The following is a 16,421-nucleotide window of genomic DNA, read 5'->3' on the forward strand; positions in this document are numbered from 1 at the left end:
GGTCCATTCCTAGCTAAGAGTGCCAAAAAAATCAACATTAGACATTGTTGTTCTAATTTCTGTCCTGAGCATAACTCTAAAATAGAAGAAAACCTTACAGACCTGTACCTAAAAATTTGAAGCATACTGTTTTATGACAGGAAGCAGTTATCTGTTTGTTGATTGTGGCTCCTTGAAGTTTACAAATCAAATTAAGATAACCTGTTAAGTAATACGATACTGGATATGAAAACCCAAAGCTGCATGAAATAGTTCTGTCATGCCCACAAAGACAACATGGAAAACTAAGGGCTGTTTAATGCAAAAAAGAAAAAAAATTAAAAATTGTGTGTAATTCCTTTGAAATATATCAGGACATTCATACCTTATCAGCGTATAAGACACAGAAGAGACCTTCAGAGTATGCTGAAAAGTGCCATAAAATTATTTGAGATCTCTTCATGCTTGCTTCAACCTCTTCCACCTCAGGGGAACCAAATAGAAGACGACTTTCCACTTAAAGTGCAAATGTATTTCAGTCATACAAGTTTTGAAATGAGAATCAATAGCTATCAGATTAAAAGATAATCTCAGACTACTCCTATTTTGTTATACATACAGAGATATGGGTCCTTTTTTTGAGAATACAGTTCATGACATGAATGAGTTACTGATAGGGAGATGGTTCCTTGGGTCACTGTGATCTCAGCAACACTTAAGAACAAATGAATGAACACTGCTGCAGTTAATGACCTGGATCAGATTAATTGGCTGAGATTAGCAATTAGTTTGATCTTTGTTTTAGCAGAGATACACCCTGTGACAGCTTTCTGCATTCACTTTGGCATCTCCCAAAACTGTACTTACAGTTATTTTACCAGCAAAACTGCATTCATAACAAAACCTGCTGAAGCAATCTTGTTTGGAAAATGAATTTGTGTGTTCTGATTCTCTTTGCATGGAATAAAGAAAGAACTAGACTTAAAAGGCATTAGTAGTCTTTTTTTTTTTTCGTCCACCACCTCTTCTTGTTTAAGGATCAAACAGTAAAAAAAGCAAAAGGTGATACTTGTTCTGCATTGCTTTCAAATGTTATAAAACAGCATCAAACCGAATGATGTGAAAAGGGGAGATTGGTGCTTATGATTTGGGATCTTTTTTTTGTCATGATTTATTTTTTGCTTGCTTTCTTCCCAGGTCTCACAAAGTCGTGGTGTGAGGCAGAGCTGTTGAGAAGAGTGCTGGAACAGAAGGGTTGGAATTTTCAGGCCTCTTTTTCATTAACCCTGTTTGTGTATCAGCAGAAATATCCAGGTTTGCTCCTCCACTTCTGGGATTCTTTCAGTTTGTGCAGCCACATCAGGTACTTAACTTTTATCTTGGCTAGAGAGTACTGAGAACTAAAAATCCTCTTTGGGCTCAATCACTGACTTCTAATTAACATGAAAAAATGCTTTACCACAGGACCTCTCTTTTTTTTACATGCATGTATCTCACATACAGCACACACTAACTGCTCTAATGCAGTCTCAGTGTGCTTTTCGTATGGAGACAAAAGTTCCAGATGTGCTGTGTGTCTTATTTAGTTGACTTTATTCTTCTGTAAAGCCAAGAGAAATATTAATCATTCATTTACTGTTAGGGGATGGGTCTTCTTCTCATGTTTCAGTAAAGGGGGTGGAAAAGTAAAGTAAGCCAATTTTTTTCCTATTTAAGGCCAAAGCTGGGGAATGCTTGTGGCTGAGTTCTGTACATGGCCCAGTGCTGGAAGGGCAGGGAACAACCGATGTTGCTATTTTGAATAGATTTTTCTTCCCCCCCCCCATTTTTATTTTTGCACAAAGAGTCTCATGTCTAATATTTAGACATGATGAGCTTTGTGCAAAAAGTAACTTTGCTCATTCTTGCCGTGTTTCAACCCTCAGTTATTTTGGCACAACAAGACGGTGAGTAATTCAAGCTTCTTATGATTTAATGTTTTTATTTTATTTTTATTTTCACCAATGATTTGAATAGCTTTTAAGAAATGTGTATTCACAAATGTCACCAGAAGACTTTTTCTTCACTAATTCAGCAGAGTTAGATAGTTCAAGCTGAGGCTGAAAGCTGCGAAAGTTTGCATTACCGTCCCAGAAGTTTCTCTTTGCTTTGCTCTCTTCTGTGGTTAAAAGGACTGTACAGTGCTGTCTGCCTTATCTGCATTTGTTCTTGTTCTTACTTGTTCTACTGTTACAGACACCAGAGAGTTTACAAACTATTTCTTTTAACTCTTGGAATGACATTTTAACTGTTACCTCTCTGCTGCCTGGAAGTTATTTGTCACAAGCAATAGATTTTTTCTTACAGTTTTTTTTTTATTTGGAGTTCTCCTTTGTACTTGTGTGTTTTCCACTGGCAGCATGGGGGTTTGTTTAAACAATTGCGTGCAGAAAACAGCCTTAAACTTCTAACCAGTTTTGATGAAACATTTTTTAAGAGCAATATGTGAAAATATGTCAGCTTACAGGATTTTTACTTGGACAAAAAACAGGCAGGGAAATCAATTCCCTTAGCTGAAATAGTTAGAATTGTACATCTGCAGACTGTAATGGTCTCTCATGAGACTATTTAGCATTTGATGGTATCTGGGAGCCCATGTGAGTATGTGTGTGCATGTTTTCAGAGAGTGCGAACACAAAAACCAAATGAACACAGAAATCAGAGGGGGCGGAAAATACTTTGTGTACACTAATTCAACTTAGAGTGAAGATAAGTGTGGTATGAGTATTTAAGTTAAACAGATGACATTCCACGAGTACAGCTGACCTTTTTTGGTTGTGCTCTGTTCCTGCTTGCCAGACATAGTAAACAAGAACTTCCTTCAGATAAAACGTTTTTCTTTCTTGTACATATAAAAGATCTGTTAATGTATTTATTCCTGCATGGAGGCAACAAATAACTTCACGAATAGCTCAATAAGCAGCGGCCAAATTAACTGTAGTGTAATAAAGGAAAGTCAAATGCCTTAGAAACCACACCCTACCCTAGTCTGCATGATACAAATCATTACAAGAATTATTTTCACCATTTCATGGCAAATCTATCTGTCTCAGCACACCTGGGAAAGGCACCTCTGCTGCTGGGGCAACCATGAGACTATCAGCAGGCTCCTGGCAGTGGAACAGCTGGAGCTTCAGGGGGCTCCATGCATGAGCAAATCAGGTAGTATCTGCAGCAGCAGCAGCAGCATGCCCAAATACCAGTCTCCCTCAGCACGCACAGGCTACATCTTGTAATGAATCTATCACAAAAAAAACCCACAACAAACAACAAAAACATTCTGTAGAGAATAAGCAGAATATACTGTGAACTGATGCTCTTCTCTTTCTGCTTTTTCAGTATATAAACTCTTTCTTCAATAATCCTCATTGAAGAAAATGCTATAAATTTGAGCAAACATATGCTGTGAGTTTTCTCTGCTTACAGCAGAAAATAATAAACATATTGCATGTATTTAATATGCATTATGTCTATTTTATATAGATATGTTCAGAAGGATAAGGACTAAGACTGGTACCATCTGATATAAAACATAATTTTTATTTGTCCCAATAAACAAATCCCCCCTGAGTCCCAGGTCTCTTTTCATTACGCTTCTCCATGGTCGTAACCCTGGACATTTCTGATGTATTTGATTCAAGAAATGGTCAATCATGGGTAGAAGAACACTATATAGATGAAGTGTGAGGGAGGATTCTCATTTCTCTGCCACATTCCTGTTTTGTGGTGTAGTAGTAACATTTCCTTACTGGGATATCTTCCATACTACTTACACGGATGAGGTTACACAGAGAGACTGATAAAACACTAGTTATCCCTTAAAATATTTAAGTCTGTCCTCTCTTTGGAATGTTCCTTTCCACACATTTGTATAGGCTGTTTCTCACTGAAAACAATAATAATTTAAGGAGTTGATTATTAGCAATGCTAATTCATGTAAAGGCCAGCGATGGACTAGAAATTTTCCACTATTCAAAAGAGAATTTCCAGACATGCTAAAATGCTCTCTCTTGTCAAGAAAAATATTTATATGGTTAGTATCAAATGTAAGTCAATATAAAATTTTCCTTGGGTAAGCCTGCCAGGAGCCAAGACTTGGCAAGACATTAAGGAAACTGCTCCATATATGTTAAGTTTAGGATAGTCAGATGTACCTCTGGGCTATGTGTTTCTTTGTCTTGCTGTAATAGCTAGGAATGGATATTTGAGTACAACCCCAGGTTAAAACTCTTCAGAAGCTCGGGATTGAGGAACAAGGAATTTTCTGTGGCTTCTGTGGACAAAAGCTGTGTGTCCTGGTAACCTACTGTGACTCTTTTAGCCTGAAAATTAAATGACCTTGACACAATCCAGGTTTTCTGATGTTAGTCAAGCTAGTGTAAGGCATTTGCAAGCCCTGACCACATTCAAGATAAAAATGCTTCCTGGTGGTTGACATGGCATGAAGGTGGTGCTTCAGACAGAACAGATGATTCAGACTCTGGAAACGTATATCCAGTTCTATCATTTGAAGGCACCTTAACATCCTGCATATTAAACTACCAAAAAGTTTAGTGTTTCTTTAGGGAAGAAATCCTGTACCCTGCCAGCACAATTTGTGCAATCATTCATTAGCCTTACAGCCTACATTAATACCATTCATCTTCAGTTTGTAGAGTTCATCTAGACAGCTACTTCCAGAAGACAGCATAAATTTTAGTTAGACACACTGAAGTTACTTGGCAGTTTCCACTGACTAAAGAGGAAGCCCATGCACAGCACTGCTCACATTGGTGCCAAAAGGGAACTCAAAGGGATTTGGGCTGCATCTGAGATGGGTAGAGGATGTCTCAGTCTCCTGGAGTGGAGTGAGACTTCTCATATGTACACCCTATATTCCTTGAGGAAGTTCCCTGAGGTCACCAGGGAAACCCTACTGCTCTAAAAACAGTGTGAGAGCAGAGCCAGAAAACCTTCATCAATATTCCAAATAATTTTTTGTTCTAATGTAATTTAGTGTTTTCCTGGTCATGTATTATCTTGGATGTTTGGTCAGGAAACTAATTTCTGATGTAATGACAGAACAGTAAAATATCTCTGAGACGACCTATTGACCATTCATATTACTTTCTGTCACAAATTACAGTTTTAAAATGAAATATAACCATTACATGTAGGTTTCAGGATGCAGCAAGCAAAGAACTCTCTATTCTGAGCACCCACTCCTGATGCTCCAGAAATGAAGGATGATATTTTAGGAAAACTTTTAAGCAGCTTGGTTTAGCTTTTTCCGTGAATTAACTGGAAAGGATTAGATAGGTAATGAAGTAGATGGATACTGCACAGATTCAGCATATTTCTGAGACTGCCAGATTGATATTTTTAGCCATTACCTATATGCAACATTGCACATACGCATTCTTTGGTGGTAAATTAGCTAGTTTAAGGGTAATGCTAATGACAGTCAGAACTATCTTCCCTCAAAAGTTTTGGTAACATGGAAAACTCACTCTCCAGAGTTTTGAAGGTACAGCCAGATAACGCTGACGTGTGCCAGCAGATAATTACAACACCAAAAGCAACTTATGTGAAGGTATGAAAGGTTAGGAGTCTCCTGCTCTTCTTCCATTCTTCCTAGTTTTTTTTTACCAAGAACATGGCAGACAAGGTTATGCTTAGGAAAACTGAAACATTCCTTTCTGCTCTGGAAAAATAATGCTAAATGAAAGCCTGGGGAATCCACCCCCTCTAAACATGAGAATGTATGTTCTTGGAAATAGGACAAATTTCATAAACACATCCCTGGAAGGCATTAGCCTTAGCAAAATGCAACCATTATAAATCCCTTTCATTATTTTCCAAATTTGCTTTTGATTTGAGACCAAATATACACTGACTGTTTTTTTTTAAAAGAGGTGGTGAAGTTGGAAACATCCACTGCTGTATTACAGGGGGAGGATGCAGAGGTAGCAGGGTGTTGCCTCTGGCACAAGTATTACTGTTGATGCCTCCATCAGAGTCATTACATTTGCTTCTTTCTTACTGCTGCAGATTACAAGCAAATCCTATTTCCTATTCCAGCTTCTGCCAAAGTTGTGCGGTCTGAAATAGGCAGCCAGGTGTCACTTGCAAAATCTTGGCTGATGCCAGCCTTATACAACAGCTGGGTGTTAGTTTTAATTAATGTTACTCAAGAGAAAGAAAGGAATGGATGGCTTTCACTTTTTCTTTTTTCCACAGACTGGCTGATAAGCCAGACTGGCAGGGATCATTGCCATGGATCATTATTACTTATTGTCCCAGATATGTACAGATGTTGTTAAAATCTTGTTTTAATCAGAAATGTGCAGAAAACGGGACATACCTGGCTTCATAATTGGGAAAGTATGCTGGAGGACAGCAACAGAATTTGTGCAGGCTGTCACTGAGCATTTTGGATGAAAAAGCAATGTCCTCAGAGTTGAAAGGTTCAGCCTACCAGTAGGGGGAAACAATAACAAAGCATGCTTTCCCAGGCTATGAGCAGCATGAAAACTGTATTGCTCTTGATGTTTTTATGGTAGATTAACAGTCTGGAGAAGAGCACAAGCCACAGGTGCTGTAACAGTTTTAATTTGTTGGTTTGAAGAAATAATTAGTTTAAAAGTGGAAATTAGTGCAACGTCATGTCCATTAATACTCCAGATTGTGCCGTCCTTTAGTTGTGTTTTTTTGAGAAAGTAGGCAAATTATCTCAGCTAAGAAAAGGAAAACTCTTCGTAATGGTAAAGATATGTTAAATGGGTTTTCTTCGTCTTGAAGTAACCGGATTAGATTCCAGTGTTCTTGCAGAAATTTGATGTTATGGAGCAAAATTAAATTTATTATTGGCAAAACCAAAAGAAATCTCAAACTTGAAAAGGGTATAATAAAATATTTTCTTATTCAACATGGCAAGTGTTAGCTCATTCTCCCTGTGGTAGCTTGGTAAATTATAGATTGCACAACTTGAACGTGGTTTAGAGTTCAGTACCTGCCCGTCTACAGGTTTGAGATGTTCTGATTTTGGATTTTGGCAGATGATAAATAACCTTCAACCCAAAATAGAAGAAAAAATTTAGTGTCGTCATTTTATCTGCTGCAGTACTTCACCAGCCTCCCCCTCCTTTGACACATCCATGATAATATATCCTGCACAAGAGGAGAACTGGGCACAGATAATATTCCTTCTTCAGGAGTGATGCAAGAAGCAGTATCTTGCTTCTGTACTGTCAGGCCAGGCTGTTGAGGATAGGTGCAGAAGAACGCTGGAGCTTCTGGCCCTCAGCATGCTGTCCATCTCCAGGCCCAGGGGATCCAGTGGGTTCCTCCTGCAGAGCAGGCAGCTTGGTGCAGTGCAGCTCAGGGCAATGATCTGTCTGTGACATCAAGGCTGTGCAGTGACTCACTGCAGTGGATCCCCCAGTGTCAGGCTGCTACTATATACCAGAGCCAGTGCTCTAGTTTAGCTACTGCTGCACGACAGCTGCTCCTCTGGATATTCTTTCTTCCACTAAATCTTTTCACACTCAGGGTTTGTGAATCTTTACTTTCTGTCCTCTCCATGGCTTCCCTGACAAGAGTATGCTTTGTCCCTGGAAAAAATTTATAAGGAACTCCCATGCAATCTCCTGATCTTTCTCCATTCTGCTCAGTCAGACACTTTGTGTTTCAGGGAATTAAGATTCCCATATTTATGTGTAGAGACCATGCTATTAATACTTCTCACATTGCTTTGAGACTGTATAACAATTTCAAAAAATAACCCTTGCGTTGCTCCTTGTTGTGGCTGATGAGTTAGTAATCTCCACAGGCAGTAGAAAATTGCATATTAGGGTAGTCAGAAAGTCTCTTCTGCAAGTATAACAGAGACAGAGAGCAATGTGCTTGTCCTGTCTTAGATGCTGGAAAGGTACAAGGTGGAATGAGTTCCATCAGTGACTGTAGAAGAATAAATCTTTCTCACATAGTACATGACCTTTTGCTTTTATATTTTCAAGCATTTTTTCTCACCTTGTATTTCATAGGAAAGGTTGTCTCTACTCTGCTGTGAGAAAACCTAACCTACTTCCAACCACTGCTTTTATTTCGTTATTTTCACTTCAGAGCCAATATTCTTGTCTCCAAGTTTGCAAAGTTGAATCCTCTGCCTGTTTCATGTCAAAATGACAATGGAAAACATGATATAACCCCCTCCAACAACAACCATTTGTTGGCTTTAGTATGGATAAACTTCAGCTCTGGGACTTCTGGCTTTGTTTAGTGAAAATACAGCAGAGGAGATTCCATTCAGATTAGCTAAAATGCTTCTTCCATTTTCCTTCATTTACATAAAACCCTTCATTTAAACATGAACTATCAGAATGAGAATGAAAACAGTACCTCCTTTAACAATGTCTACAAATTTTTGTCTTGCTTTGATTCACACAATTAGACTGAGAAGAAATGTCTGCCAGAGAGGAGAAAGCAAGCACTGGATGTTGAACAGGAAGAATGTGATGATAATAGAAAGATACAGATTTTAAGGCTGAATGTGTTTTGTTGTTTTGAAAGCCTAGTACCTTCTCTTACGGTTAAAGGGGCACCCAAATGACTGAAGAAATGGAGGACATGAATTGTAGATTTAAGACTTCAGATGAGTTTGTAGTAGAACAGCCTCCAGCATAACACAAACCACCCACAGTCCCAGGAGACCCATCCCTTCCTGCCCTGGTTTTCTCTTTGTCACTATGCATCCCATCCTAGAGGATGGCACAGGCACTTTTTCTCTCCTGCCAGGCAGCACAAGATTTCCTTGCATGTGCAAAACTTCTGTGGGCTGCTATGGTGGCTTCAGGAGCTGCTTTAATCCCAGCACTGCAAAGAGCTGCAGTCACAGGAACACCCTGTGCATGTTTGCAGCAGTAGATATGAAAGGATGATCTGTGTCTGGAAACTACTTCCCACAGCAACACTGTCAGTTCTTGGAAAACTTCTGGACATAATTAGTTCCCACTAAAATTCCCTGCAATTCACACCCAGTGACCAGTCGGAACATTAGCAGGCTGTCTGCTGCAAACTTCTCTCTGCCTCTGTTCTTTCCCTGTGGTGCTGCAGCTTCTTTCTTTTCTTTCCTTCCATTTTCTTTTAGAAAAAGAAGCTAGAGCAACACTGCAGCTCCTTTTTCAAAGAGACACAACAGAAACAATTGCTCACCCGAATACAGTTAATAAAAAATATGGGAAGCATTGCTCATTGTTCCTTTGATGTTCAGTGTAACAGCCATGCTGAGCATGAAAGGGGAATGAACTACATCCCCCATTCTTTCCTTCAACTATAAGCAGCAAAAAAATAATTCATATGATTTTGGAAAGCTCTTAATTTTCATGAGGGGCTCTTTTTAAAAAAAAAAAAAAAAATTTTTTTCTGTTTTACTTTAAATCTACTTTATGGTGTTTGCTTGTTTCCGTACATAGCACTAGTCCTTTTGTGCCAGCTGTTTAAGAGAAGAATGCCCTAGTGAAAGCAAACAATAGGCTGTGTAGTGGGAATTGCAAATCTTTGAAAAGGGTAATTGAAATCTGCTCAGACATTTCAAGGATTCTTTGCACAATTTTCTGAGTCTGTTGGTGGCTTAGTCATTGGCAGGGTGGTCCTCTTTGTAGATCTCTTTTTGTATGAACAGAATAGCGTAAAAATGAAGAGGGAAAATACAGAAAAAAGAAAGAAAAGAGGCATTCAAATCCATCTGATTCCTTCCCTGTTAGAGCAGTTGAACAGAGAAAGAATGCTGTAAACATCTGTCACATAAGAATAAAAAAAAAAACACAGAGCCTCTTCATTTATCAGGTGTTCTCTGGCTCAGTCTCTTCCACCCATACCTTTTAAGGACTAGGCAGATAAACTCTGGTGGATCTGGCAGTGTCTGCTGAGGATGTTCTAGCCCTCCTCTGCTACACCACACTGTTTATCCTCACCCTGTGCCAGCAGGCATTGTTGCTGCATAGAGCAGGGAGAGCTAAATGCGTGCCAGACTTCACAGACAGACACTTCAGTAGCAATGCTTCTGACCTCTGATACTAATAAAAAGTCATCTCTGTGCTTGCATGCTCTTGACTTTCATTTGATGAAGGAATTAGGAAGATCCTTAGGTCTTCTTGCCTGAAAAACAGGCATATAATTTGATACTTAAGCAGTCCCAAAATTAAGAAAGTTGTCTTCGGTACCCTGAGAAAGCCAACACAATACTCACTTTAGTAGTCTTAGGAAGCTGACAATAAGAACGTTGTAGCTGGTGTACAAATAACCATTTGATATCCTCTATGAGGCAGATTAAGAAGAATTCCAATTACTGGCATGTGTATCCAACAAACTGCCCCAAATGGATGTGGGGTGAATTAGTACAAACTGGAATTAGGAGTGAATGAATACAAGCTGTTTTGCAGAAGAACCCAGGTTAATAATGCTCTATGCATTTAAAGTTCCATCCCATTCCCATCTTCTGAATTTCAAATACCTTTAATTTATTGGCAGCCAAAGTTATGGCTTCAGACAATACACCAGACCTCTTTAATCCATCACTGGAATATGAAATACAAGAACCAAAGGCTTCATTTACTTCCAACTTCTGCAATTACAGGGAAATCAATGCAATTGTGCAGGGAGTTATGTTAGTGTAGAATTTGACCCCCTGCTGCTTTACTCATCTCTGATGTAAATTCACTATGGCCATGGAGTTATATCGTGACTGACGTTGTCCAAAGTATCTGAAAAAATCAATTATATTACCATGTGTACTATACTGAATTGTAACATTTCCCATCTGTTCCAGTCTCATGAGAGAAGCATTGAATCAAGCCAGTTTCTTCCAAGCAAACCACAGAAACAGCATTGCATAAAATTGTTAGCCCTCTCACTGAGCAAAGGGGGAATAAGATCATGTCCCACTTGAAACTTTAATCATCAGATTAAACATCAGATGTTTTAATTGCAAGGTTAGACAATGCAAATCAAAGATCATACTTTTTTTCCCCAAAATAGCCTTTGGGTTTTATCTTGTGAGAATCAATCAAGTACCTTGAATTAAGTAGTTATAGTTCAGTTTTTAAAGGAAGTGCTACATAGAGCAAATTGTAACAATTACCAGTTCCCAGTTCACTTAACAGCTCAGAAGCTGAATCTCATTTTCATGATACTTTGGATCTGTCAAGACTGGCTGTATAGCCTGGGAAACCTGCTCATACACAATGACTTTTCCAGTTTTTCTGTGTTCTTGCCCGGTCAGACCTACAGCAAGAAATGCTACAAAGAACTCTCCAGTTATAAACTGTTATAAACTATTGCTGGTCCTAGCTAAAAACAGAAACACAGAAGTATGGCTTTATATATACCTCGGGGGTGATTTTATTTTAAAGTTCTGACAAAATGTGCTGGATGCTGGTAAATGTTTCCACTTAATTTATCCTAATAATATTGAGCATGAAGCTATTGCTTTTCTTTAGATATGTGTTAGGCTAGCTTCTTATGGAATCAGTTTGGAAGTGTTCATGTGTTCAAGTGTTCAAAATTAAGATTACCTACTCTGACTGTAGAAGTCTTAATTGACTGCTCAAGGAGTGGGCAGGATGTACATTTGAAGAAACTAATAAATCCATAAAATCATCAGTAATCACATCAGACCTTGAACTTATGTCAGTTTCTGCTTGGTTTAAGACACAAGTCTTTTGCCATTTGGCAACTCTAAAGACAAGAAGCACATTAAAATCATATTACTGCAGAGGAGTGAGAATTTGTGCCAGAGCTATAACTAAATAGCCACAAATAAAGTGATTGGAGCCTTCTGTGTATTTTTAGAGTGACACCCAATGGCACAAAAGGTGATGTGCCAAAAAATATTGTCATGTAAGAACAGAGGGGATGGAAAAATCTCATAGGCATTTTACCAATAATTGGAAGAGAGAGAGAGAGTGAGTGAAAAATTATGCAATGTTCCCTCTAAAAGGCATCAAATGCACTGAATTGAAATGAAATTCTTACTGTATGTCCTTCTCTAATGCAAACAGTTAAAAAGTTTGATCTGTTGAGCAATGAAGACCTTTATTTCCCAGCAGAATGATTAGAAGTTTATGGTCTTTAGGTCTGATCCAAAGCCCAGTAAAATCAAGGGAGATTCTGATCAGGCAGTGTTTACCCTCAATCAGGTATGATACACATTCTGCAAATTATAACAAAAGAGGTCTCTCTCCATTAAAAAGACAGAAGTATGATCATAATTGTCTGAGTTAAAGAGTTAACCTGCAGAGAGAGGACTTTGGAGAGGTACTCCCAGATTCACATCTCTGTAGGGGTGGTCATTTAGGAGTATCTTCCTCCCTCACAAAAAGCAATTTAGGCCATGGTGTTGTGGAGGAACAGGAACAGTAAACAACAAAAGGAGTATAACCACCTCTTGCATCCATCAAATGTTTTTTTCTCAAAATTAGTTTCATAAGTTCAGAAACCTGTATAACAGTTCTCTGGGCAATCCCAAAAGAGAAGCAAGGTGATAGACATACAGCAGCCTGCTCTATTCTGAGCCTCATATGACTCAGCTTGAAATGACAGTTCTGCCAAAAACAACCTCCACCAACTAAATTAACAAAAAAACCAACAACATGAACAAAAACCCAAAAACCCTTGCACTTTGTTTTCCTATTAGCAGTTTGGAAACAAGAAAACTCTTTGCCATTGTGGCTCATGCCAGACACCAGCCAAAGCCAGTGGGGCTGCTGTCTAACAGTATCACTGATGGGATGGATACCACTGGTCCCTCTTTCAAAGCAATACTTATGTGGCAGGGTGACATTTAGAAGCTGCATGAAGAACATCATTCAAGGATGTCAACATATGTGCCTGAATAGAGCAATTTTTAAAACTTAGACGTTGAGACAGAGTGTGAAAGATTCAGCTTCTTTATACCAAAATTCATCATTTCATAGGTTCATAGAAAGGTTTGAGTTGAAAGGCACCTTAAAAATAATCTAGTTCCAACCCCCTGCCATGGGCAGGGACATCTCCCACTAGATCAGGTTGCTCAGAGCCCCATCCTACTTGGCCTTAAGGCCTTTCAGGGATGGGGCAGCCACAACTTCCCTGGGCAACTTGTTCCAGTGTCTTACCACTCTGACATTAAAGAATTTTCTCCAAATGTCTAACCTCAATGTTCCCTCTTCCAGTTTTGATCCATTTCTTCTTGTCCTCTTACTACAAGCCCTTGTTTCCTTTGAGAGGAACAATAGCCCTCTGAAAATAAGAAAAGTTAAGAGTTCTTAACATGAATCACGCTTTGAAAGATTAGGAAAAAGCCATTAATCTGCAAGGAAAATAGAGCCCTTTTACTTGGTAGCAAATATGTCATAAGAATATTTTTTAATCCTGATATTTCAAAAATGTCTAAGAGCTGCAGGAAGGTTGCAGCATTTGGAGCTTATGAAGATGAATGAAGGAAACAAGCAATGATTTGTTTAAAATGCAAATACTTGTTTGTACCAGTGCCAGTCTGGGTTCTTTTTTTTCCATTTTGTAGTCTGAAAGACAGATTGGGTGGGTATCAGAGCAAAGACAGTTTGGCTACATAACATAGGGATCCTTTGCCTCTTCTATACACTGCCAGTGAAACAGTGCATGTCTCCTTTCCACAATGCATCTGACAGACAAGTAAAGTACTATGATTAACCAGCACTATTTTATGCTGCCTTTTCATTCTTGCTCTGCATCTTAGTAAGGAGGAAAACCTCTGGGACTGGCGAAGTGGCAGAACTGTTCAAATGCCAGCTTTTTTGGCAGACGAACACCCCTAAAAGAAAGCTTTGGTTTCCATTTGAAAGCACAGGATGTTGCTCTCCTTTTTGGTGTGTAGCTCGGGAAATCTGTGAAACCATTCATTCATACTCCCTTTGCATGCCACCCAATAGCAGTTCTTCCTCCTACAGGACATGGTGCAGGAAAGGATTTTTAAGATAGACCTGCTCTGATTTTTCACAGCCTGATTTTAAGTGTTTTGTCAATTGAGGTTTCATTCCTGATCCTTCAATCACATGCTGGATAAGCCTTACAAAATATCACATCAGTACCATTAATCTGAAAATGTCCTCATAGGTAGGTATGTCCATATTGGTCCTTATGTCCTCATGTACCCCGTGAAATGCATTCATTTAATTAGGTCATTGTTTTAAGACAATTCCAGCTGACAGAAGTCTGTAGGATTTGCAGTTAAAAAATAAATAAATCATTAAACAATTTTTTCCTTCTATTTCCACTGCTTTTCCCGACTCCTAAGAAGCAGAAACTCTCAGACTTTTCTAGTACTCAGCACTTATCTGGCAGTAGAACACGTGGACAAACCAGGGCATTCTGGCTCAGCAAGCCAATTAGTTCAGTATGAGAGTCCGTTTGTTTCCATTACTGATCAAGGGATGGAATGAGTATGTTTGATTTTCTTATAAACATCATCATAATACCAGACAGGGAGTCCAAACCATTTGCTTCGAGGTAGACACTGTGGCATTCTTTTCTGTTCAGTAAATGGAAAGCAGTGATGCTGCAGACGCTGGGATGGATTCCTCTGTCTGCTCCAGTACAGGGGAGAATTACAGCATTTCCATTGAATATGAACAGTATATCTCCTTTCTACTTTGTCCTTTGGTTAAACAGTGTATAAAATAGTGCTGGAATGCACAATACTACAGAAGAAATGAAAAAAAAACACTTTTTGATATAGCTATCTAGTAAAGCAACGCACCAAGATCAGGTCAGAATAAGGAACCATAGGCTTGAAAATACAGTTTGAAGTCCATGAAAAGCAACAACAAGACCCTTCTTTGATTCAGCAGACTTTGGATCCAGTCATAGTTAGATATGAGGTCTCCTTCATGTCAGTGTATTAGCCTTTAACAGATTTACTTCAAATATCAACAACAAAAGTTTGCTTGACTCACTGTGTTTGTGATCAGATTCTTGCAGATCAGAGCTCCTGGGCTTTGCTTCCCAAGCCATCATCGAGCCGCTGCTGGAGAATCATGAGTCACCTCTGTGTGGACTCTTGCCCTTGCTGAGGCAGAACCAGAAAAGTTCAAGATGTTCTTTAATTTCTAAACCTTTAGTCACATCTCTGCAAATGGGATATGGGAGTCAGCTACTAATGCAATAGCTGGACATTTGCTCTGTCCAAACGGGAAAAGCCTGTGGTTTTTGAGGATACTGTTAGGAGATTTTTCCCTCTTACCATATAAATGTGGTTAAGTCATGATCACAGCGCTTGCACAAAAGCAAAGCCAAAAGCAACTGCAAATCAGATCAGCTTCTCAGGTCCTAGTATTCCATAACAGATTCCCATTCACCTCACTGGGATTATGTCTTATGTGACATCTGTTATCCTTCAGGCCTACAACGACCATATTTGTTTTCCCCTGTACAGATTTGGGCTCTTTTAGATGTACAGATCCTTTGAGACTAAGTTGTGATTTTCCTCTCAGCTTTCACTACTTGTCTGCTTACATGCAGCTGCTAGGCTGCTTAGAAAATGGGAAATAATTCAAAACAAGCATGTGATGAAGATTATGTTGCCTTTTTTCATTTCTTCACTTTTTAGGCTGGCCCAGGTGAATTTTACTCACAGAAAATCTTAAAAAATGTGAGTGCTCAGTAAACAGCATAAACTCAAAGTTATTCAGGTTTTCAAATATTAAACTTTAATGTTGTATGCACCAGATCAGAGATTGACACAATTTCCAAGAAACTGTTGCAATAACTGCCATAGGAGTGAAATGTTGCATAGCCACTGTATTCAGGGCTTTGGAAAGAAGAATATTTTACATTGCCTTGGGCAAATACTGTTGAGTTCTAATAGTTTTTAGAATCTTGGGCTAATATATGTGATTAGGAATCAATAAGAAAAGCTGGCTAAGTCAAGTATGTGACTGTTCTACCACAAGTCTAGAAGCAGGCAAGTCAGCTTTTTTATAACCTTATTATTCCTATACATTACTTGCCAGTGCTTTAGCACAAATCAGCTTTCCAAAGGATTTTGGAGCTAAGGGTTGATCTTTATGAGCAATGCAAAATGCATTATGTCATAACATGCTGACACACAGATCTACATCTGAGCACAGAGGGGGTATCTTGAGCAGACTAAGTCTTCCCAGATGTAAGTTTCCTCTGGAAACCTATTTAATACTTTCATCCTGCCAAAGGCCACAACGATTTTCATTGCAGCTCTCCTAGCTTATTTCTGAATTCATTTAACAATGTCCAGAAAGTTAGAAGCAAACACGAATGTCATTATATCCAGATGGCTTCAATTTTTTGTCTTTTCTTTCTGTTAAATAATGCCATCTACTGTAAAATAACTGAATGACAACCTTATAAAAATGCAGAGAAATCTGCTTTAT

The 16,421-nt window shown here is 38.8% G+C and overlaps 1 protein-coding gene across 1 annotated transcript in view; it reads left to right on the forward strand.

The window, feature by feature from the left end:
• Positions 1-1,725: 1,725 nt before the first annotated feature.
• COL3A1 (collagen, type III, alpha 1) overlaps positions 1,726-16,421 on the forward strand; it is a 51,087-nt gene continuing 36,391 nt past the window's right edge. Inside the window, exon 1 of the mRNA XM_009995249.1 lies at positions 1,726-1,925. Within this exon, the coding sequence (XP_009993551.1) occupies positions 1,847-1,925 (79 nt within the window). The 5' untranslated portion in view covers positions 1,726-1,846. The remainder of the gene's footprint in view (positions 1,926-16,421) is intronic.

The sequence above is a fragment of the Chaetura pelagica genome, unplaced genomic scaffold (genome assembly GCF_000747805.2).
Source record: "Chaetura pelagica isolate M959 unplaced genomic scaffold, ChaPel_1.0 scaffold33, whole genome shotgun sequence".
NCBI classification, from domain to species: domain Eukaryota; kingdom Metazoa; phylum Chordata; class Aves; order Apodiformes; family Apodidae; genus Chaetura; species Chaetura pelagica.